We start from the raw sequence: 24088 nt of genomic DNA on the forward strand, positions 1-24088 counted from the left end.
ATATATATATATATATATATATATGAGTTATTATGCAACCTTTTACATTTATATAACAAATACAATTAAATCTCAATTATCCATTTAATTTGATGGATATGTAATTTCATAAAAAATTTGATTGTTTCATAATATAAAATATTGATCATAATTAATGAACCATAATCATCTTTCATAAATATTCAAATCATAATAAAATGAACTCTCGTCGTTTTAGTAAATCATCTCAATTAATTGGGTTGTATTGGTTATACAAATGTGATGAGTTGCATTTGAAACGCTATATATATATATATATATATATATATATGTTACAAAGTAATATACAAAATAAAAAATAAAATATTTATAAGTTATAAAAACGGAACAAAGTGTGAGTTAAAGAACATTAGAAAAAAAGGAACAACTCCCTCCTTTTATGGGCTGTAAAGTCAACAAGGTCGTCGGAGTTGAAATCGGAATTGGAATTGGAATTTTACTCATATTCAAACCTGAGCCGTCTTTCTGAACACGTGGCAACTTTTATGTGGGTCAAAGGTAGAGAGGCTGTGGGTGTGGGTGCACACTGTCCATGGCCAATTATTGGCTCATAAAAGGTTTCTTTTCCTGAACCGATATGGACCAATGTTCAAGACGTGGTTCAGTCGTTACCCAAAACATTTTTGTAAAAAGTGACTCATAACAATTGCAATTGCGGTGCATTATTTTTTAACTTTTTTATTTTATTTTTACAATTTTAATTTTATATTTTTATAGATTTATATAAATCCACATTTCCCCAAATTCATAAACATTATGGATTTACGATTAAAACGAAACTGTAAAATTATCTTTCTGAGTTGTATTTTAAATATTTATTTAGAAACTATTTTTATAATAATAATCTTCTTCTAATATGAATGTAATTTTTAATATCATTATATGATTAAATAATATATAGGATATATATATATATATATATATATATATGACATACAGAAACATATTTCTCAACTTCGTATAGTTTATGTGCTTTACTTGTTGCTTTCAAATTCAAAAGCCAATTTGCGTATATCCACCATCAATCTCCTACTAGCACAATCTGCTCCATAGTCAATGGTCATTGACTTAGAACTTATTATGATTTTGATCGCTCTCGTCAAATACCAAATTTAGTGTAACTGATTCATGGTTGATTTTTCAAGTATGATTTTAGTGATTGTGTATGTTACCGTTGACTCGTCAAGAAAAAGAAGAGGGAACGTAGCATTTGAGGGTGAAAATGTCAATTCCAATAATAAATCTTGAATGGACTTTGCATCCTAATTGTTCTCAAACACATTAAAATCAAACCCTTTGACCATTGCCAACAGCCTACATGGAAAAGTCCAACTAGGTGTATTATTTTACTATGGGTTGCAGTTGTGCTAATCATTCAACCCAGGCTCTATCTCTGACTACTGTGTTAAAAACTGATTTTATTAAACAATATACAGAATACAAGAGTTTATACAAGAATGTGAACTCTATTTACAACATGCAAATCAAAGAAACTAATTAGCTAATCTAATGAAGAACAAAAGAAAGCTAAATCAGCTCCTGATATGAAGATCTAGAGAGAGAATTTGAGAGAAAGAACTAACAAAAATGAGGCTAATAATGAAAATAATTCGGGAAGAAATATATATATATATATATATATATATTCCAAAAAATTACACAAGACACCCTGAAGAATTAAAGTGCGTACTCCGCTACCCTTTAGCTTCTCCAAAAAGTGAGGCGCAGTCCTCCAAAGTGCTTTAACAGGTTTGTCTTTCAAACTTTGACAATTTTAGCTCTTATCAACAATAAACCTGACAAACAAGGCACAATAGTCAAGATTGAGAAATACAACATGTTTCAACATACCGCAACCATCTTTCGTTCTATCCTCTGAATTCTCTTCTTCCCGTTGGCTTCCTGCAACTGAGCCTTACGTTTTTTCTTTTTCGACTATACAAAATTCAAATTCTCAACCAATTACAGTATGTATATGATAGTGTTGAAACAGAAAGATGTAAAGAATCTAGATGAAACCAGGTTTTTAAAAATGTTCATTGTTGCTTTAGACCAAGAGGTATTGGGCTTGAGTCATTTCATTTCATGTATTATTTTGAGTTTAGTACATCAAGTTATGGTGATTCAATCCTACTTATCATAGATTCATGCATTTGTTATCACCACAAATAAAAGAGGCTCTCAACTATTTTGCAAATTTCATCAAGACACATATGGCATACAAGTAGAAAAGGTTCCAAATAGTAGTTGGAGTGCTGTAACAGATAGACCCGGTAAAATGCTTATGATGCTTTTTTTTTCTTTTTTATTATGTGAGTATGAGTGTGTATTTTTGTGTTCTTTTTCACACGCAAAACTGTTATGTCCCTCAAGTTACTGTCGGATGCATATCCTATGAGGAGAATTGGCTAGTACTGGTAATAAATAATAATGATAATAATACCGTAATAAGCAATAGCAGTGGGTAGTCTGTTACAAATAGTAAAAAGGGGGGAAATAGCTTTCAGAGTTTGTTAAATAGGTGAGAAGGGAAGGGGAAAGGGCATTTGATTCAGCGTATGGTGTGTTACTTCCATTAAGAAGAAGATACTCACTCTATAATCACATTATGATTCTGATTTTGTATACAAAACAAATCTTGTTTTCTTTGGTTTATTATACAAAAACAGAATCATAATGTGATTAAAGAAGAAGATACTCACTCACTCTATGGATTAAATGCATCACTCTATCAAACCATCTACTTGCCACAATGTCATCTTCCACTCAAACTCAAACCGAAACTGCAATACATTCCATTTTCCATAATCTACCAACACCTAACGACAAACAAATAACCAAATATATATTATTCTTTAAAACCAAACAATTTCAAGGATTTGGAATTCAATTTCATTCCAATCTTATGTTTGGTTTCAAACATTTCTTGAATTTGAAATCTTACAAACATGGGATTTTGAAATCCTTCGTATTTCATGGGATTTCGTAGGATTGTATGTTGTTTAAAAATATACTGAAAACATTTCTTTTCTAATAATTAGTTAATAAAAATGTAATTTTATTATTTTTATAGTTATCTATAAATTGTTTTTATAAAGAGCGGAATACAATTTCTTTCCCAAAATCCTACAAATCAAACACACCAAATATTCTAAATCCAAATCCCTTAAAAGCCATTTCATCAAATCAAACAGGGATTTCATAAGATTTGTTTGTAATGATACTTTAAAGTATATTAAAAATATTCGTTTTTTAATAGCCAATTAATAGGACATAATTTAGTTTTATGAATTTGTTTTTATAAATCATCTATAGAGAATGAAATTCAATTTCATTCAAAATTTGATTAAAAAAAAACCTCCTACAAACCAAATTTCCGTCGTCAAAAACAAATTTCCGTAGGAAATCATCGACAGAGTTAAGGCGTCGGTGATACCCAATTTTCTAGTAGTGCTGCAAAGTTTTTAGATCCTTCCAATTCCAAATTCTTCTATGAAATCCAAATCTCACAAAATATATATTTTGGGATGCTTTGAAAGCAATGCCTTAGACCCTATTTTATAAGCATGAAATCCCCTCCACCTTTCCTTACAGCACCAATACATATCTACTACATGATGATGATTTGTGTTTTGGAGTAAACCTGAATGGAGGCTGAGATATTTGGAGACTTGAAAAATAAACACTTTGCCCCCACTCTCACAAATCATGACATGGGGCTTGACCACTTAGGCAAGTACCCTCCCAAGGAAGCCTTGTTATCACCATTTATCCATAGTGGGCTCCGGTGAGGATAATAGTTACAGTGAAGAGGTAAGAACAATACATTCATCTACGTGTGAAAGTGATTAAATATAAGTAAAAGTCCGTGAAAGTGACTTAACAAAGAAGATGGATTTGAAAATAAAGGAAGATAAATGTAGTTGAAGGTAATGAAAATTGACTAAAAAAACAACTCATCAAAAGGCTCAATAATGTTCTCACCATTCTCAGAGTAACTCTTATTCTCACACGATCTTTCATATATATATATATATATAATGGTGTAATCCAACCGAAGCGCGTAAGAAGTACCTGAGAGTAGGAGTAGGAGTAGGAGGGAGGGAGAGATTATGCATGTACACATGACGTCTACTTTTATTGTATCAGTTACTTGAATCTTTCAAAAAGCTACAAAATAAGAGGGATATATAGCAATGAATAACAAAATGATGAAAACCTCTCTCCCTTGATGAACAAAGGTATGTTTTTGTTAAGCCAACTTCAAGATTTTCTTAACTAAATATCTGCCGACTTTGTTAGATAATATCAACCAAGGGACGATACCAATCTGCAATCAAAGTTGCACTAACCATTAGTTATTATCTTTCATCCAACAATATGGTAAGAAAAAAAAAAACTTACAGGTTCATCTAATAAATCAGGTATAGACAATCTAGCTCAATATCTAAAACCATACCTAAACCATTGTCATCTTAGGAGAAAACAACTGCTTGTAATTGACAAAGGTTAAGTTGGGTGGCTAATTTGTAACTTTTCCACAGTTTAAGGGGTAATATGCAACTCTGAAATTTCAGGAGGTTTTTTTATAATTTCCAAAAGTTGATGAATAGTTCTGTAACCTTACAATTTTCATGGTATGTTCAATAATTACAAGGTTTAGGGTCTTTACATTCTCTCTTTCTTTTCTTTTTCTGAAAGTGGTATTGCAACTCGAAGACATCACTAGGTTCTCTTTAACACAACTGTTATTCTAGGATTCTCTATACAATATCTATCACTGTAACAGCCGATGCTCAAAAAGCAAATTAGGCTCAGCTCCTATGAGGTCATTGAAACTAGTAGTAGATCAGGAGATGTAAATGTACAATGACTTAAAGTAAAATGTACTAGCCACAAATCTATCATTGTACGTTGTACAAGTGAACCTTAAAGTAAAATGTACAATGATTCATTGAGACTAGTAGATCAGAAGATGTAAATGACATTGTGGCTAGTACAGGCTTAGTGGGCTCAGCTCACATACGATTAGCTAGCCAACCTGTTGAAACCAAGCCATACTAGGTTTCGGCTAGTAGTCAAACTAAACCGCTCACCTCTGTTAGCCCTCCAAGACTTTTAATGGGCCGGTTTGTTTCATCTCAAAAGTCAAGGGTCTGGTTTTTCTAAAGAGCATCCTTAGAACATTGCAGTTTAGAGTACATGCTCTCACAAGTGGTGGGTTAGTTACTGCTTCAATTTCCAAAATGAGGCTTGATGAGATTTTATACATATATATATATATATATATATAGATGAGCTTCATATATAGATATGTATCATAATCTATTAATCAATGTATGTAGCTTCTTTCTTCCATGTATATGCATAGATATATCCTCAAGCTAACTTTCTAAAACTAGCCCTTCTCTAAGATTAACCAACGAGCAAACGAATAATAGTATATGCAGAGTGTGCTATCCCATTGCATGGTTTTTCTAGATATGAATAAACCATAAAGTCAAAGCCATTTACCATAACATTGTCGCTGAAAGAATCTCCAGCTGTCCAAGATAAAAACCACCCTGCATTGAAAAGGTGATTAAGTGAATCAACACAAATTCTACTTCTAATACAGTTTGTAGCAAGTTGTACGCTAATAAAGACAAAAAAAAAAGTAAACGGGAAAGATATTGGAAACTGAAATCAGCAATAAAGGTGAATAAGGATAGATGGTTATCTAATACAACTAATTATCTTAGCAAGGACAAGAATGGATTACCAAAAGGCTGCACAAGTTCTTTGGATATGGCAGCAACAGGAGCACGCCAATGCCACAAGGTAAGTGCAAGAAATACAACAATCTGTTAGACAAAGATGTAAATATTTCTTGCAAACTCAGTCTGGCAAACACAGTATTGTTAACAATTAATATGAAAAATAATATCAGGATCACCTTCACAATCATTAGAATTCTCTCATATAACCCAAATGACGTTTTCATCTCCATGGTCAGTAGCTCTTGACCTGCATGAAGTTTATTGTAGTAGTGAGTTACATGTGAAAATAAAGATCAAATTTGTAAATGTTAGTAAAAACCAAAGTAAAACATCTGAAATCCCAAACAGCTATTTATGATGGTTCAAATACTGAAAGACCCAAATCTATGCTGGCGAGTCATTGTGGAATGCTTTTCCATTATAAGTAGGCCATTCTAGGATTAGTCTCGTAATAATGAAATAGAAATTAAAAGTGTGGCTAATAACATGGTTCAGATGAAAAGTAAATTATAAGGCATGCCTCTCTCTTTCCTCTCTTTGGAAAGAATCAACTTTCATTGCTAAAAGATAGGATTACAAACTAATATTGTATCTAACAGAGAATAGATGAAACCCCTACCAGCAGATAAAGCTATTGCCAAGGTGATGAGGCAGAAATAACACAATAGGCCAATCAATATATGGAACAGAGGGAACACGGTAAGCGCGATGGAAAATGTGCCAACTTCAAATGGGCATAACTGTTAATCCAAGTGGAGTTATGGGACCTGCGACCAGTCAATGGAATGGTCTTGATGACATGGATGCGGTGAGAAAGGCTACACTGCTTTGGCCCAATGTCGGGCCCAAGATCCATCTCTTAAGGCTTCAATTCGAACTTTTCCCGAATTTGCTTGATTTTAGGTTTTTATCTCATATTATATGTGAATCGCATGAAATCCAGGGCTTCCTCCAATCATGCTTATCTTAGATAGAAAACTTCACTAATATAGGCATGTGGCGATGTAAAGTACAAGGTATGCTGGGGTAAGAGGACGACGTGGGTGGATAGTCAAATTCGTATTACTGATTTCATTATTTCTGATGATAGGTTCAGCAGTAACAAACAAGTCTGACATTCCAACATTTCATGCCCTGCATCAATTTCCCAGAGTTAATTCTAGAAAAGGAACGCCTCAGTATATGAACAAGTCCATTAGATAAAATTATTTGCATTTTTTTCCCTTCAAGTGTATAGAAACACAGCCACAAAAAGCTACCAGACCTATTTGTTTTTTTCTTTTTGTTCAGACTTATTGTCTTTTTGGAGGTAGCTTCACTAAGAGCATCACCAAAAATTTCATGGTTGGGCTGAACGTCAATTCATCATACAGAATTCATAACTGCTGCTGTAATGAAACTGTGGTTGGGATCAGAAACAACAATCCTAAAATCTCCAGGACGAAATAGTCAAAGGAGGAATACCCCCCATTCGATCACCCTCATGTGCAGGTTTATCCCTTGGTTCTAGCCTTCTAGGCCAACAGATATAACGAAGTACATACTAAGAGGCAAAACAGAAGTACCTAGATGGAATATTTCGCATTGGTCCTAAAATCCTCATTTACTTGATCCAAGCAAGTATTCCTTGTGTCGATTATTGAAATTAAAACTTGGTGCACCATGATACAATCCAGAAAATACARAAATKTACCASTGCCAGATAGAGACGAAAGAAAGGAATAAAAGGACAGATAAGAAATCAGCCTTCAGATCACAATATTCCCTTGGTTTAGCGCAACCAATGACTGGATTTCTATTTTGAGTAGTGCCGGTATTTATCTAGGTATTATATGTTGTTATAGAACAGTCCCTAAGCTAGTATTTATATAGTGTATGTATTCTCATTTGGGGTATCAACGAAATGGATAAAAAATCCTCTTTTATTTCGCATCTTAAGATTAATCTTTTCTATAGGCATGAAGGATGATCTAATGCCAAAATTCAAATTCCTGGCATCCTGCAATATCACTTGTGTGAATGAATAGGAAGGATGATGAAAGACAAATGTAAAAAAAGCATCCACAAGCCATATAAAGGAAGTAGCAAATGAAGTCATACTTTTTGCAAGTTCTTTCTCCTTGGCTGCTGCTGTTCTCCTAAGTTTTGCAGCTTGAGCAAACGTTGAAGGCCTGGATTAAATGATAGGAAAGATATATTCCATGTTAGACTATTATGCATATGTTCAATGACCAAAGTTGTGTCAAGTATATCTAAATCTAATTTTCCTAGAGCTGGCTATAGAAAATACATCTAGTACAAAAGGTTCACATTTTTCATAATAGTAACATAAAATTTGTTATTCCTATTAATAGATGGACAAAAGATAGGTGGTACGGTTCATAGCGAGCATATTTTAGTACATGACAATTTTCAAAAATGCATCAAAGCAATGCTCTCTTTTAGGCATTTGCTTTAGTTAAAGAGTGACTTCCGGAGTTCAGCTGCTTTCTCCCCCTTAAATAATAAATAAGAGCTTTTTAGAAATACAACCAAGAATCAGAGACTGGTAAAGGACTATTAAGGTGATCTTCACCACAAGAGCTCAAAGTTCCTTCTAAAACAAGTGAGCAACAGAAAATCATGATCCTGTCAAAGAAAATGAATCAAAGGAAATGGTTGAGATTACTGACTGTGACAAAACTGCTGCCTCTTTCAACAGTTTTTTTATCTCTGCACACAATTTCAGATCCTTCTCGCTCATGGATGCTTTCTGTGACAAACAATGTGATACTGACCTGTAAAAGCACATAGTATGTACAAATACTCTCCATCCCAAGATAAAAACAGATTTTTTTTGCTCAAAATGCAAAAGCTAGAAAACCCTCTTTATAGAACTGAAATTTTCATTTTGTCATAAGAATGTAAAAGATATCATGTTTGGATAAGAAAATTGAGATGTTACCAACAAGATTCAAATCTGAAACTTATTTTGAACAGTAATTGTATGAATAAATCTAAAATTGATGATTATGAGAGGAAGTTTATGAAGAAAAAGTGTAGATGCAGCTGCCTTTTATTTAAGTAGCAAGTAATAAAAACAAATAAAATAGTATACAAGTGTTGATTGTGTTCATCATTTTGAATTGGGAAGCACAGAGGATCAGGATCTTATAACTGAAACCTTCTTCCAAAGTTACTTTCGTCAAGTAGGATGGAATCTGCAGGCATCAGGGAACAAAAATCCACTTGACCAATATGAATACCACATTTGAAGTCGATAAGTGAGACTTGACCAATAATGATGCAATGTAATAAAATACTTGGAAAATTTAGCGACTAGAAAACAAAAACTCGAAATGATTGCGGATTCCATTGTAGGAAATCGATAGAAATACACAATGAATGGCATTAGGCACCAATCCAACAAAAGAAAGAGGATGGAATAGTATATAAAATTAGAAAATGTGCATGTAATTTTACCCTCTTCTTGAGTGCTAAGGACCTATCAATGTACTGAATAGCCGCCATGAAGAAGAATATGTAAATAGCTGTTAATGATGTGACATGATGTTCTAGGGTTTCTTCCATCGTTCCAAACTCTGATTTGGGATTTCGATCATTCAGTTTTCTGTTAAGATAGTGGGCTCTTGGATTTTTGTTAACGAATAGTTTCTGTGTCGTTTTCTTTTATTCCTTCACCATAAAAAAGATAAAAGTCCGTTTCGGCCCTTGTATTTTTGGTCTTTAACGTAATCAGTCCTTTTGATTGTTGGAAGTATAAACGGGTCAAAAATGAGTAACTAACGGATTATGGATGGATTGGTTTATGAATGTTACTGATATTGATTTTAGATATTTTGTTGTAATTTTATGTATTCTAAAAATAAACAATAATTGTTTTGTTATATTTAATAATAATAATAATTAATATATATATATATATAGGGGTTGGTTCAAATGTTAACCAAAATTATTGTGTTAATTTTGTTAACCAATCTTGGCCATTGATTCTTACGATAAACGGTTATGATTAATCATAATAAAAAATTAATTTATTAAATTTACAATTTCACAAACATATATGAACTAAGTAGAAAATTTCATTGATACAAAGCTATTGGCGTGCATCCAGTAAGAATTGAACCTACGAATTCATCAAATCCGATTTGTCTACGAACAAGGAAGCTATAAGTAATGCAACTATGAATCTCACGAATTGGTCCATTACAGAAACGAGACTTCATAAGTTTAAAGACTTGAGAACCGAACAAAAAACATGGGGACTCAATGATAGATGAATCAAAAAATTTCAATTGGACTTATTCTTTCAATTGGCATTTTTGTTTATCTCCTATTTTGCTTATGTAAAATATCATGTGCTTTTGATACCATCAGTTACCAAAACAGTAAATATCGTTATCAAAGTGTCTTGAAGCATCTCAGAACAGATATGAACACAACATGAACAGTAATAAACACAATAAAAATAGTTGTTACATGAAAGATAAGAAATAAAAAAACAATTATGAACACAATATGAAAAACTTGTAAACAATAGTTCCTTCATTATGAACAAATTCATGAGCCACCCACTGTTGAGAAACGCAACTAGTCTACATATGAACATAATATGAACAACTTGTGAACAATAATTCTTTCATTATGAACACAAATCGACATATACGAAATCATTCAAACAGTTACGAACACATGTGAAGCCTGCGTCAATTATATAACCATATGTAAGATGGTGAACGACCCATTTGAACAAGTACAAACACATAGTCTTATCAAGAGAGGTATAGAACATATATGATCACAACATGAACCTATACATTTATACACATTTTGATGTTCACATGTTCACATAATTGGATATTCAATAATAAGTTAACAAAAATCATGGGATTTTATGATTCTGTAACTCTCAATTAATGATATAGCAGTTATATAAAAAAATTACATAATTACCCTTGTCATTAAATTCTAAGATGGATAAGAACCTATATATAAGATGGATTATCATTGGTTAAAAATACTTAACAAAATTAACACAATAAACTTGGTTAACATTTCAACCAGTATACCTATAACAATGTCAAATTCCCAAACCCTAACCTATGTGTGGAGGAAGGAATTAGTGGGACGGCCAAAACCCAGAAGTGGAATCCAACAACAGTTTGTGAGAACTGATTTTTATTGTTTTTGTCTCATTTTTGCTTTGTTTCTTGCATTGCATCATTCATTCCAAAGCATATCTTCTCCAATCACAATGCAATCAAGTGCTTAATTATATAATTCTTCAATTCAGCTCAGCAGTGCTTATTACTTAACTCCATCTGCATGCCCCAACTATTCATTCACTATAAATAACCATCCATATCATCTCTTAATCTCACTCACACAGACAACCTTAACTCCTATTTACTTGATTAATTGTATGTTAGATACATCCATGGCAACCATAATTAGCAAATGCTCCATCATCATGACCATACTTTTCATCAGTTTCGGGCTTCAGGCATCGTCGCAATATACTGGCATCGGAACCATCAATGCTCCTCCATACGTTCGTACGTAATTCAGCAATTTTTACATATTCTATACACACACATGCACTTGGTTAACTCGTCCTCCTCCTTGATATACATGTAATCTATATGAATATGTATTGCAGCTTCAGCTTGTTACGGGTACCAAGATATGGGAGTGATGATAGCTGCTGCAAGTGAAGCATTATGGGATGGTGGTGCTGTTTGCGGTAAGTATTTTGAGGTGACTTGCACCGGCGGAACCAATCTAGGTACACCACACCCTTGTTCAGCCACCCCCACGGTCACCGTTGTCATCACCGACTTCTGCCCCCCTCCTGGTTGCAAGGGCGACCTTGACTTGTCCCACGAATCGTTTTCCGCCATTGCTGATCCCGCAGCCGGAGGAATCAAAATTTCTTACCAACAGTACGTCGTTAATCACCAATATATATATATATATATATATATATATATAACTTGAATTCTTCTTCCATTTTCCAGTTAATGACAAATAAAATGGTTAGTTAATATACAAGTGTCTTGCTTTTGTTGTGGTTGTGTAGGCTGTGAAGAAGTAAGAAGAAGAAGAAGAAGAAGAAGAAAGAAGAAGAAAGAGGAGGCAATGCATAAAAAGTAGTAGCTAGTACTTGTACGGAGACACAAGACTTGTAATAAATAAGACAAGTGCAAGATGCCGACCAGCATTTCATGCATGACATATATAATATCAACTTTTAATTTCAATTCTATTCGAGGTTACACTACATGCATGCATTTTTCTTTCACATTTATATATATATATATATATATATATATATATATACACACACATGAGAGATTCATTTGAAAAACAGCAAGTATTTGAGAAGTAAAAAAGTAATTAACCCTTGATACGGTCAAGATTGATCAAAAGTTACGGCTTTGATCAATCAATTGAAAAATAAAGAATATAGTTTCGTAACTTTTACAAATAGACGACAGACAAATGCATGTGTGAACCCATAAATGTATATGTGAATCAAATTAATTAATTCATATATGAATTACACGAGTTCATATATAAATCATATGGGTTCACATATACACTTGTTTTGCCGTGTATTTATAAAAGTTACGAAACCACCACTCTACTTTGTGTATATTATTTGATACTTCATAATTAAAGCCACAAATTTTAACCAAATAAAAAACTAGAATCACTTCTTTACTTTCTAATCACTTACCACTTCTCAAATAAAACTATGGTTATACATATATAATAGGGAAATAAAGAGAGATTATATACCCACTACAAAGTAATACATATCGCCAACAATTTGACAGTGAGAGCTACCAAGCACCAAGTTTTAATTAGTTCTAGACGTCATATATTTTTGAGTATATTACAAATTTAGTCCCTGTAGTTATATGAAAATTTAGATTAGATCCCTCACGACGCTAACAAGCATATCATGCCTAGGCAAGCCGGGCCAAACCAAGCCAAGCATGCCCGATGCCTTGTCCAACAATTACAAGCATAATCATCATGGTTTCAATTTTGTAATTGATTGGATCCCTGTTTTTGTCTCTATTAAGTCAAGGATCTATTAATCATTTTACATTTTCTTTTAAAAGAACAACAAAGTATATGACATTATATAAACACAAACACACAAGATGCTCATGCTTTTATTGTACAACTTGGAATGCTAGTTGTACAACTCCTTTTAAGGATCAAATGAAGAAAAATAACCACTGACCAGCACCAGTGAGTTCATCTCCCCTTTCTTTGGCACCCTCATTTCTCTCAACTCCGGTCACCACTACGAGGCCGGAGATGGTGGTGGTGTTGTAGATGGAGAGGATGGGTGCTAGCAGGGACATTCTAGCCACTTTTACATCAAACTTGCATCGTTTGTTATTGCTTAGGTGATAGGTGGGAAACTCATAAATTAGAAGACGATACGAGATATTCATATTTGGAGTTATGTTGTCTGGTCATCGTTTCCCATAAATCACATAACGAGATCTTCGAATTGTGAAATCATATCGGAAGATGTTCTTCAAATAAGAAGATGAATTGTTGTTGCCTTCGAAGTTAGTTTTCAAATAATATACATAACTAATGTTTAGAATCAACTCTATATTTAATATTTTAATAATTAATGAAATTCACAAACAGCTTCGATCGAATAAAAATAATAATAATCACAAGGGTGATATCTGATTGGTTTAAGCTTGGTTCCAAAAATTAAAAATACCAAGAGGTCCAGGTTCAAATCCAATGAGGAATAAAATACCCTTATAACCACGGAGGTTCAAATACGATGGACTCCGGACTACGTGCAAAACAGGTGGTCATACTGGAATTAGTCGGCTGGCATAACGGGTTGGGTATCCAGGTTAATAAAAAAAATTTATTATTTTGTATATAAGTTGTAATAAAAGTAAAACCACCCGTTTACTGGAATGGAAATTGGAAACACCCTCATAAAATTCAAACATACTTGATTTACATAAAGTTATAGAAATTACCATTATCAAAGCATGTGAGCTGTTTCATTTTGGATCATCCTACCCATTAAAATAACCTCCCTCACATACTAAACACTTGTTTCCCTTACTCATCATCCTCATCTTCATCCTGCAAATAAGTTGTTTCTGTTAACGACTTTGTTTGATTTGGGAGTTCCAACATCGAATCACGAAGCCAAGTTTTGAGCTCACACGAAGTCGATCAACTTTGAATTTGGTTTTTGAGCTGGAACTATAGGCTATTTTTCCTTGATTTTAGAACTAAGATAACAACGTACCTCTTCACTCTCATCATCATCATGGACCTCCGACTTGGACTTGTCAGACTCATCCTCCTCTTCCTCTTCCTCAGCATCCTTCCCCTCCGCCTACAGTTTTAGTTCTTCAAATCAAATTGTGTATCTTCGAATACGTTTAGATTGCTGGATTAGATTTTTCAGAAATTACCAATTTTTTGTTGTACGCCTGGAGGTTTTTGTCGTAATCGGACTTCCTCGTCTCTGCCTTAGCAACATATGGAGCTTTCTCCTGAATGAAGAGATATTAGTAAGAATTTTTGTGGAATATTTTACAAGCTCGATTAGTTTTGGTGAAAATTTTGCTTACAGCTGCAGTCAATGATTTCCATTTGTCACCGCCAGCTTTACCGACCTACGACATAGGGATATCAACAAAAAGTCAAAATAGATCAATCGAAGAAAAAAAGTAAAAGTCAAAGGGAAAATAGTACTCACAACCGACACAGATTTGTTGTTTGGGTGTTTTTCTTTGTACTGCTTCCTGAAATCCTCCCTGTACGATTAAACGCTCAAGGATCACGAGAAGGAAGACTTTGAAGTTTGGACTAACCGGATGCGAACAAACTCTGAAACATCGATGGATCTCGCAATATTTGAGGTTAGAGAAACATACATAAAAACGAAGAAAGCACTAGCAGGCCTTTTAGGTTTGCTAGGATCCTTGGCCGCGGCCTTGGTCTTCTTCGGTGCAGGCGCTTTTCTCTCAGCCGGCGCTCCTCTCTTTTTCACGGAAAGCCTGTAACAGCGGATCGTGGATCATAATCAACCGTAATTCACAAACAATAAGGAGATGCCAAAAGTTGAGATGGAGGTGAAAAGAGTTACCTGCTCTCGGGTTTTTTGGATTCAGACTTGGATTTAGGTGCTTTCATGGCGAAAAACGATGGAACTCGGTGGAGATTGATGTGAACTCAGTGAGTTGGCGCAGGCGAAGATAGATAAGGCAAAGAGAAGGGAGAAGAGTAATAATATAGAGATAGGGATATGCTTTGCGTTGGTTTGCTTGGGTGTAGTCAAGTGTAGCGTGTGTTCTCTGTGAGTGTGTGTATCTGAGAAGAAATAAAACGGAAACAACGAACGTATTGAAGTCCGGTTTTTTTAGGCGGGATTTCAAAATATCTATTACGATTCCTCTACATAAAAATTGACTCAACTCAGAAATCTTTACATAAATGCTTACCCGATAAGTGTTTAACGTTAAAAAAACATTATAATTTATTTTATTGGATAAGATTGTAGTACATCAAAACGTATCATATGCAACAATTTACCTGGTAAGCGTTTACTTGGGTAAGAGTCGTCACCCTTAATTACCGGATAAGACTCTCCATCTTTATAATCACTCTTACCGGGTAAGATTCTTGGCCCTTACCATGTTTATACGGTGAGAAAAATTATCTGATAAGTACTTATCGAGTAAGCGTTTAGTAAACGGTTCTTTAATTCTAAATTTGACATATCTTAACCAAACCCTTCGCATGGGTTCGACGCGCACTTGTATGGTCTGGAGAGACTTACTTATCTTATAATTTAGCGGTTATATCTGTTGCTATTTTTAGAAAATGAAATTCTACTGGTTGATATTTTATAAATAAAAAATTATGCAAAATCAAAACAGTACTTCATATATAAAAAATGGTTTTTAAGAGTTTTTATCAAATGTTTTATAATATAATATAGATATAATTTCGTATATGTAATTTTATATATTTTGTTTTATTTAAAAATAAATAATGGTTTATAGTTTATATTACTAATTTCTCAAAATGGAAATACTTCAACAATAAAATGTAAATGGAATTTTCTATTTTTTGTGTATTTATAGAAATATAGTTATTATTCTAGAAAAAAAAAGGGGATAATATTTTTAATAAATGTGGGCTGTGTGTGCTGCCATGCCACGTCATTGATCTGTGTGTGCTTGGCCTTAATTTGTGTTTTCTTTGTGCTTCTTCAATCGCATCGCATCGCATCGCATCGCAACCTGTCATGGTAGTGAATAGTGATAGAATAAACCGCACGTGCAACAAATTTAAAAACCAGTTTTCCAATTATTATTTTTAGACTCAATTACGTCTATGGTCCTTGTGGTTTGCTTAATTTTTAGATTTTATCCTTAAAAAAGGAACCCGATCGGGTATCGGATTAAAATATCGTACCCCGAATTATGGTATTCGGGTTCAGGGGCAGTTCGGGTTCGAACGGGTTTGGTTTTATGCTAACAATCGAACCAGTACCTACTTGCTGCTTGCTTACAGCCTTACACAACAATGATAGATCATTAGTCATTTAGACCTTGTCATGGACATTTTACACACAATACTATAAATCTACGATATGTAACTAGGATATTGAGAGTTTAGACCTTGTCAATTGTCATGGCCTTGTTACTTGGCTAGTTGGCTGCTGTTTGTTTCTGTTTGGCAGCTTGCTGCAATAACAATAAAAAAAACTCCAATGACAACAACGATATACCATTAGAGACGAAGAGAGTCGAGATCGAGAGAGGCAGATTCGCATCCAGAGATAAGGGTCGATCGAAAGAGGTGTCGGTCGGACGGTGACGAGTGGATGAAAAATTGAAAATCCCTAGAGTAGAAAATAAGCCCTTTTGAGTTCTTCGAGTTTCGGGCGGGTTCGGGGGGTGGATCTCGAGATCCTACCCGGTCCTCCATACCCGATGTAGTCTTTGGATTCGGATTTCGGTTTATGTTTGGGTAATTTTGTTCGGTTCGGGTCGGTTTTCTTCGGTTGGGTAATTCGGGTACGGCCGAGTTTTGCACAGCCCTACCTAAAACACACCATCTACACTGATAGTTCCAATCTTTTCATTTTCATAACACTCATGGTTCATCCATTTCACAATGTTAGTTAGCAACCATTATGAAAGACTTATTGATCTTTAAATAAAAAAAATTTATATTGATTTTAAAAACTATAAGAAAAATCATACAAAAAGATTAGCGTAAAAAAATCTCAAATTAAGAAAAAACAAAAGATCGAGATAAATTTCACATATATATATATATATATATATATATTGAGGTGGAATTGAAATATACGAATAAAAATATTGAATATTAAGTTCGGTTAACATGAGATTATTAATATATAGTTCAAACTATAAATAATTACAATAACAATAAAATAGAAATTATAAGATAATATTAGAAAAATAATAATTAAGTATTATAAAGTGGTATATTATGACGTGTAAACTTTTTGGCGTAATATAAACCTAATTTTGTTTTAGTGATAGTTTTTCTTCATTGTTTAAATAATTAGTGTTTTTCTAATCTTAATTTATGATTTCTATTTGTTGTTATTGTAATTATTTGGTGTTTGACTATATATTAATAATCTCAGTTAACCGAACTTAATTTTCAATATTTTGTTCGCATATTTCAATTCTCAACATAAAAGATATGTGAATTTATTTCGATGGTCCCTTTTCTTGTATCAGCTACTGGCTCCCAAAAGGCCAAATAATTGGCCAAGAAAAAAGTTGATAGTCTTGTGCATGTGCCCTTTGCATCTGCTTTGGAGGCTACGACTTTGAAAGAGTCTTCGGAGTCTCACTCGCCTCACACCCTTCTAAACAGAAGCATTCTAAGTTATTCACTCTTAGTTCTTCCTCAAAGAAGGTCAAGAAACTTAAGATGCTACACATACATCTTTAGCCAAGGACTCTCAACAGTCTCAAGTTGTTGAAATTGGCCTTACTGAGCCCAAGACATCTGCTATACATTCCCCCAGCTCCTCAGTGCCCTCCCAATGATGATTGGGGATCTCAAACCACTCCACCTCGATGTCTCTACAAGCCTCACGCTGATGTTGATACAAACACTGAGCCTCACGCCGGTATTGTTGATACAAATGTCCAGCCTCATGCTGACGTTGGTGATATTCCCATCAGTGACTCTCAGGGGACTGTTGGTATAGTGAGTGTTGTGATTCTTTCTTAGGATAGGTCAGCAAGCCCAATCAAAGCTCGTTCGCTTACTCCTGCTCACAGGCCTCTTAATGATTTTTCTGCAGGCAATTGCATACGCTCTCTTTCTCCGCCGCATCTGAGTTCCCGGGTTACTGCTCTAACTTCTCCTGAGATTTTATATGCTATGCCACACAAAGTGGTAAAATTGTTTCGAGACCACACAGCTCATTATCGTATGCTTGGTTGTTAGCAGGCTACTTTGCATGCTGCTTTTTTATAGCAAGTTTGACACCCTTGACGCCAGAGTTACTGCCATGGAAGAGCATCGAGATGCAGACTTACGTGCCTCAGCTAATTATACCCATACTTTTACGGCACTTGGGGACTAAATTGATGGTTTTTCTACCACTCTCTCTTTCTCTCTCTCTTGTATAAATCAGTTACTTGAAGGTTTTGCTGACAAATACAAAATTTCTTCTACTATTAATGACCTTTTGACTCAAATCTCAGCTATATCTACTTCTACTTCTCGGGTATATAAGGCTTCTTTGGACGATCTTAATACCCGAGTGACTGCTTTATCGGATTCTCAATCAGCTATTCTGAAGAATATAGCAGACCTACGTGCACACTTAGATTCTCAAGTCGATGTGAACCAAGCTATTCTTTGCTCTCTTGCTGATCTGCATTCTAAAAAATCTAACTTTCATTCTTGTTGTTTACAAAAAAGAGTAAAATAAAAATATTATAACAACTAAAAGATTTTATATGCATTATTGATATATATATATATATATATATATGTTTTAACATTGATTTTTCATAATTAACTAAAAGTTTTTGAAAGGTCAAGCATTTATAGATTTATACATATACCATCATTTTATATATCACAAATTGCATTACTGGACGTGTTATGTTTCTTTTTCAATTTTGGTAGCTCAATCTGAAAGCTTTACTTTGAGGACCGTATTATATATATAGGGTTGGGTTTACGTGAGACCAATGGTTTTTCGTGAGACCCATAAGACCAATTTGGCAATTTATGTTCATTGATCAACTTTATAAGCTAATGATCTAATCGTCTAAAGTTGCACGGTGACAATTTTGTGATTATTGAGAAATCTCGTGGCAATTGTGATTATGAATGTTTAGATTGTAAATCTAAATCCAAGGGTTGAGAATTGGTCTTACGGATCTCACGAAAAACCATTGATCTCACATGATCCCAAATCTCTCTCTCTCTCTCTCTGTATATATATATATATATATATCTAATTTAGTATCCAATTCAAGATTTTCCTTGAGAGGTATCAGGAAGGAATTGGAATGGAATAATATTGATACTTCCACATATTATGGGTAACGTAGAAGACATCTCTATTTTTTCAAGATCCATTACGTGTACAAGGCCTTTTCTTTTTCCATGTCTTCGGATACAACCCATAAGGGTTTGCCCGTTCTTTGTACATAAACCCTTGTCAGGGTTTCACGTAGTTTCAGCAGCCGAAGGCAGGACTAGTGATTGGAGTGAAGTCGTAACAAGGTAACCGTACTGGAGTTGCATGCTACGTTCGGGAAGGATGAATTGCTCCCGAAAAGGTTATATATATATATATGTGTGTGTGAGTGTGTGTGTATATATATATATATATGAGATATATAAGGAATCATGTTATAACTTTGTAAAAGAATTGAAAAAAATTATTAAACTTTTTATTTAAGATGTTTCATCGTAGACATCGAAATAAAATTTGTAAAAGTAAGCTCTTCAAAATAAAAAAAGGAACAAAAAACCGTTCATTTTGATGCAATTTTTCCTTTTATATACTAATACTTCCTTGATAATCAAAATCAATCGGTTAATTTAATTTATTACAATTTTAAACACTAAAAATAAATCAAAAGCACACTTTCTTACATCATCTTATTTAAAAAAACAAATAAACGAATAATGCAGCTTGTGACTTAATGACGTGAAACTCTATATGTTTGGGTCATTTAGTTGGAAAAATCTTGCACTCCACCATGTTTAGTTAAACCTTATGATTTTAACTCTAGAGATAAAATATGAACTTATTGATTTATTCCGGTGTGTCACTGCCTCACCGGTAATAAGCATTTCTGAGTGTTTGGATAAAAAACTTATACCGGTGTCAAACCGGTAATAAAGAGTTTTTAAAGAAGTTAAACCTTACTGACTTATAATAATTTGATAAACACTTTTATAAAAAAACATAAGTTGTTTCAAATAAGCAATCCCAAACACCCCCATAGAAATATATACAAGTCAACGAGGATATAAGGAATCAATAGGTAATGGCAGATACAAAAGCTTGTGCGACTAAAGGCAAGGCAACGACAATCGGAGATAGGAGTAACAGTGACAACTAGGCAACAAGATATACTCCATATTTGTATTATACTTATGATCTTCCTTAAGAATAGGAGATGTTGTGAACTCTATATAATAATGGGTATGTGAATACAAAGGAGGTAATAAATTGCAACTTATGATATCAGAGCAAATCCCTCCATCGCGCTCCTCTTCCTAGTTGTTTTTTTCTCCCAAAACGTGAACACCTTCTCATTCTCATGGCAGTCGACGATGTTTCTAAGACTAATAAAGGCATTGATTCTTTGTCTCTAACATACGCACCTTCATTCCAATGGCTCTAGAGATTGAGAAAGTGCAATATGTGTCTTGGGTGAAGTTGTTCAAGATACACGCCCGAGCATATCAAGTATTGGATCATATCGTTCCTCCGCCTGATGTTTTCTATGCCAGGGGCTTGATGCCATCGTTTTACAGTGGATATATGGTACCATATCCAATTGTTGGACCAACACAGCCTTGGGCTCCAGACGGATTGCAACCTAATAAGGAGCAGTTTGCGAGAACATTTCACGAATAAGTCAAAATTGCTAGTTTAACCTCATATAGAGTATGTAGCATAAAGAATGTTGACAGTTGGTCTTTGTAAAGGTAAAACCTTATCAGATACCCCTCAAGACGCCTGTCGTTTTTTTGGTTGAAGTTTTCTTCTTTATTTAATTTATTTTGGACAAACAAGATTGTAAGTTGGAAACATCGATTTGAGGGTTTTATAGCATTGAATAGCCATAAAAAAGGTTGGTACCATGTGTTAATCGTTACTGATGTCATAAACCATGGATCGATAAAGAACAATGACAAAAACGAGAAAGGTTTATTTGATTTAAGTTATGTCGAAGCTGTTATACAAGAGAAAAATACCTGTCTATATGACTAAACGTTATAAGTTAAATATAATGAACCTAAGGATATACAAATATACAAAATTGGTCATAACTATAAATGAATAATCTAACATCCCCCTCAAACTCAAGATGGTTTGGAGAGAATAGTTACAAAACCTCTAGGGTGATGTGCTACACATCAAAAGTTTGATCAATGTAAACAATAACAAGAAGAGGAATAGTGTTGTCAACCAGATGTTGGCTGGCGAACAAAATGATAGTTAATTTCAAATGTGTGGTTCGTTCATGAAAGACATGATCTATATGTGCAATTTGAACACTTCAATTGTCACACTAATTAACAATGCAAGAATATTGAGGAACTTCATATCATTTATGAGACAACATAACGAAACCAACTATTGGGTGGCATAATGAGTCCATGGAATTATGCTTCAGTACTAATTAAAACGAGCTACCAATGACCATTTTTTACTACACCAAGAAAGGAGGGAGTTATCGAAGAAGACACAATAACCAAATGGAGAAATAACCGGTCAATAAGATCAGGGATACCAATCAACATATGAGAGATGCAAAGATCCAGAAAGAAAGTAGATGAAAAATGTAAACAATGAAACAAAAAAATCTTGATACAACGAGGTATTCAAAGAAGAAAAACATAACGAATGGTTTTGAGGGGAAACCATAAGGTGGCTAATAACATGCAGACAAAAAATGCAAGATCTAGTCGAGTAACCATCAAATAAACTAACGAACTGACTACTTATAAATAAAGCATGAGGCCACTAAGAAAAGATATCATTCGGGTTATATAAGACAAAAATTTGGTTCTAGTAGTGTAGATGTAAGCAATGAGACATGCTCTATGGTCGATAACCCTCTCATCGGTCACCACTATGATTGGATAACAACCTCACCAGTCTACACATCATCCGGACAACATTCACAGAACAACACTATTACCGGATAACAACCTCATCGGTCAATATTTGAAACATCAGTATTTAAACCGGACAATGCTTTGTCCGATGAGCATCCTCGCTGGAAAAGGCATTGGACGATAAACACATGATCCGATCAACACTCAAAACCCCTACCATTTAATCCGTTCAACCATTTTGGGTGATAGATGCCCAAAACGGACAACACCTTGTCCGATAAAGGTCCTTACCGGACGAAGCTTCATTTGGGAAAGACCGCACCGGACAATACATAAGAACTCAATTAACCTCACCGGTCAAGACATGATCGATAAGGAACTCTCATCGGACAACACTGGGTCCAATTATAAGCCCTCATCGAACCATGCATATCAACATAAGAACATACAAGGTATACAATATCAATTCTTGTTCATAAACATGAAAAACAGAACTTTAACAAAAATATAAATTTGAATTTCAAAGACTGCTATAGATTACCCACCCTTTTCAAATTGAAAATGAAAATAACAAACAAGAACTAGCTAATCAATTGATCCCAAATCCAACTTCTATTCTTGGCAAGAAATTCACACAGGAACACAGACACTCTCTCTTTTCACACTTTCAAAAATGGCAGAAGTTTTCTTCTTCAAAATTTCCACTTTATATACTTGCCTAAATAGGCGGGTTGAAAAAACAATACAAAAATCCTCCCCCTCTCACACACCCAATACATATACATGCACATATCCACATATACATAATTATATACATCACCTACATTTTTTATACATATATATACATATATATATATACATATATATACATATATATATATATATATATATATAAACCCATGCATGCATACATATTGGCACATATTCTCAATATATATACCCATGCATGCACATACTCACATTTTCATTCCCATGCATGCATATACATGATACATATTCTCACACATATATATGCATATATTCACATTGTAAATTAATTACAAATAATTAATCACATACTCACATAACCAAATAATCAAATAATTACCTCAAATGTATAACACAGAACCCGGTTATCACAATTTTAAACAGGTTTTGATTTGGGTGGATACATGAATTCGAGATCCCCACGTCTTGATTCAAGCTCAGAATTGATTTTGTCAGTTCGATTTGGGCTGATGCTATGAAACGATGACAAAGCTTGACCATTGAGAGCACTTGATAGAGTTCTTGTTTTGGGACTGTGAGGTTGAATGGATTTCGGTTTCCTTCCACGGTTCAATTGATTTCGATCTTTACCTGGGTTCTTCTTCGGTGAATCCATAATGAAGGAGACGAGTAGGAAGGAGGCTGAGTATGAAAGGCGTATTAGGTTTTCAGGGGTATGTTGGTCAAATATTTTCTTGTTCCATTTAGTTTGGGGGGAGGGGGGGAATACACACCCGTACCATGTGTGTGCTACTTAGTTCCATCTTGTTCCGCATGAGGACACGTCAAACATGGGACAAGTGTGTCTTGTCCTATTCCGTCCCACCCTGTTCTACGTACCAAACACACCCTTATGAGCCATTTACCAAATATTTGTCCGGTAAGCGCTTACCGGTAAAATTCAACACTAGCACTTACTTACTGGGTAATATTTTAGTTCACCTGGTTCATATTCCGGGTTGGGTTCATCCCTGTAGTAAACGGATGAATTGAGTTGTAGACATGAAAATATAAGAACTCAACGGATTCCCTTATTTGTTTGTCTAATTTGAGGGAGAATGTCTCGTTGAGTTCTGAATAATTAGAAGATTTTTTTATAAGTTCATTAAAGAAGTTTTATTTACTCAACAAAATTTTCCTCTTCTTCTGTTTGTTCA

General features: G+C 34.2%; 3 protein-coding genes across 3 annotated transcripts; 1 reads left to right on the forward strand and 2 right to left on the reverse strand.

Annotated features, from left to right (window-relative positions):
* Positions 1 to 4291: 4291 nt before the first annotated feature.
* LOC112515161 lies at positions 4292 to 9368 on the reverse strand. Its single transcript, XM_025121837.1, has 7 exons — positions 9261 to 9368; positions 8471 to 8550; positions 7899 to 7969; positions 5975 to 6045; positions 5801 to 5882; positions 5554 to 5603; positions 4292 to 4369 (listed from the first exon to the last, which is right to left on the reverse strand). The coding sequence occupies exons 1-7, from the start codon at positions 9366 to 9368 to the stop codon at positions 4292 to 4294; spliced, it is 540 nt and encodes a 179-aa protein (XP_024977605.1).
* Positions 9369 to 11235: 1867 nt separating this feature from the next.
* On the forward strand, positions 11236 to 11884 carry LOC112515162 (EG45-like domain containing protein). Its single transcript, XM_025121838.1, has 3 exons — positions 11236 to 11353; positions 11458 to 11740; positions 11878 to 11884. The coding sequence occupies exons 1-3, from the start codon at positions 11236 to 11238 to the stop codon at positions 11882 to 11884; spliced, it is 408 nt and encodes a 135-aa protein (XP_024977606.1).
* A 1853-nt stretch (positions 11885 to 13737) lies between these two features.
* On the reverse strand, positions 13738 to 15182 carry LOC112515296 (HMG1/2-like protein). Its single transcript, XM_025122018.1, has 7 exons — positions 14953 to 15182; positions 14741 to 14863; positions 14563 to 14620; positions 14435 to 14479; positions 14276 to 14356; positions 14107 to 14196; positions 13738 to 13937 (listed from the first exon to the last, which is right to left on the reverse strand). Exons 1-7 carry the CDS (start codon positions 14997 to 14999, stop codon positions 13914 to 13916), a joined length of 468 nt encoding a protein of 155 aa, XP_024977786.1. The 5' UTR covers positions 15000 to 15182; the 3' UTR covers positions 13738 to 13913.
* Between the last annotated feature and the right edge of the window lie 8906 nt (positions 15183 to 24088).

The sequence above is a fragment of the Cynara cardunculus genome (assembly GCF_001531365.2).
Source record: "Cynara cardunculus var. scolymus isolate 2C chromosome LG 7, CcrdV1, whole genome shotgun sequence".
NCBI lineage: Eukaryota > Viridiplantae > Streptophyta > Magnoliopsida > Asterales > Asteraceae > Cynara > Cynara cardunculus.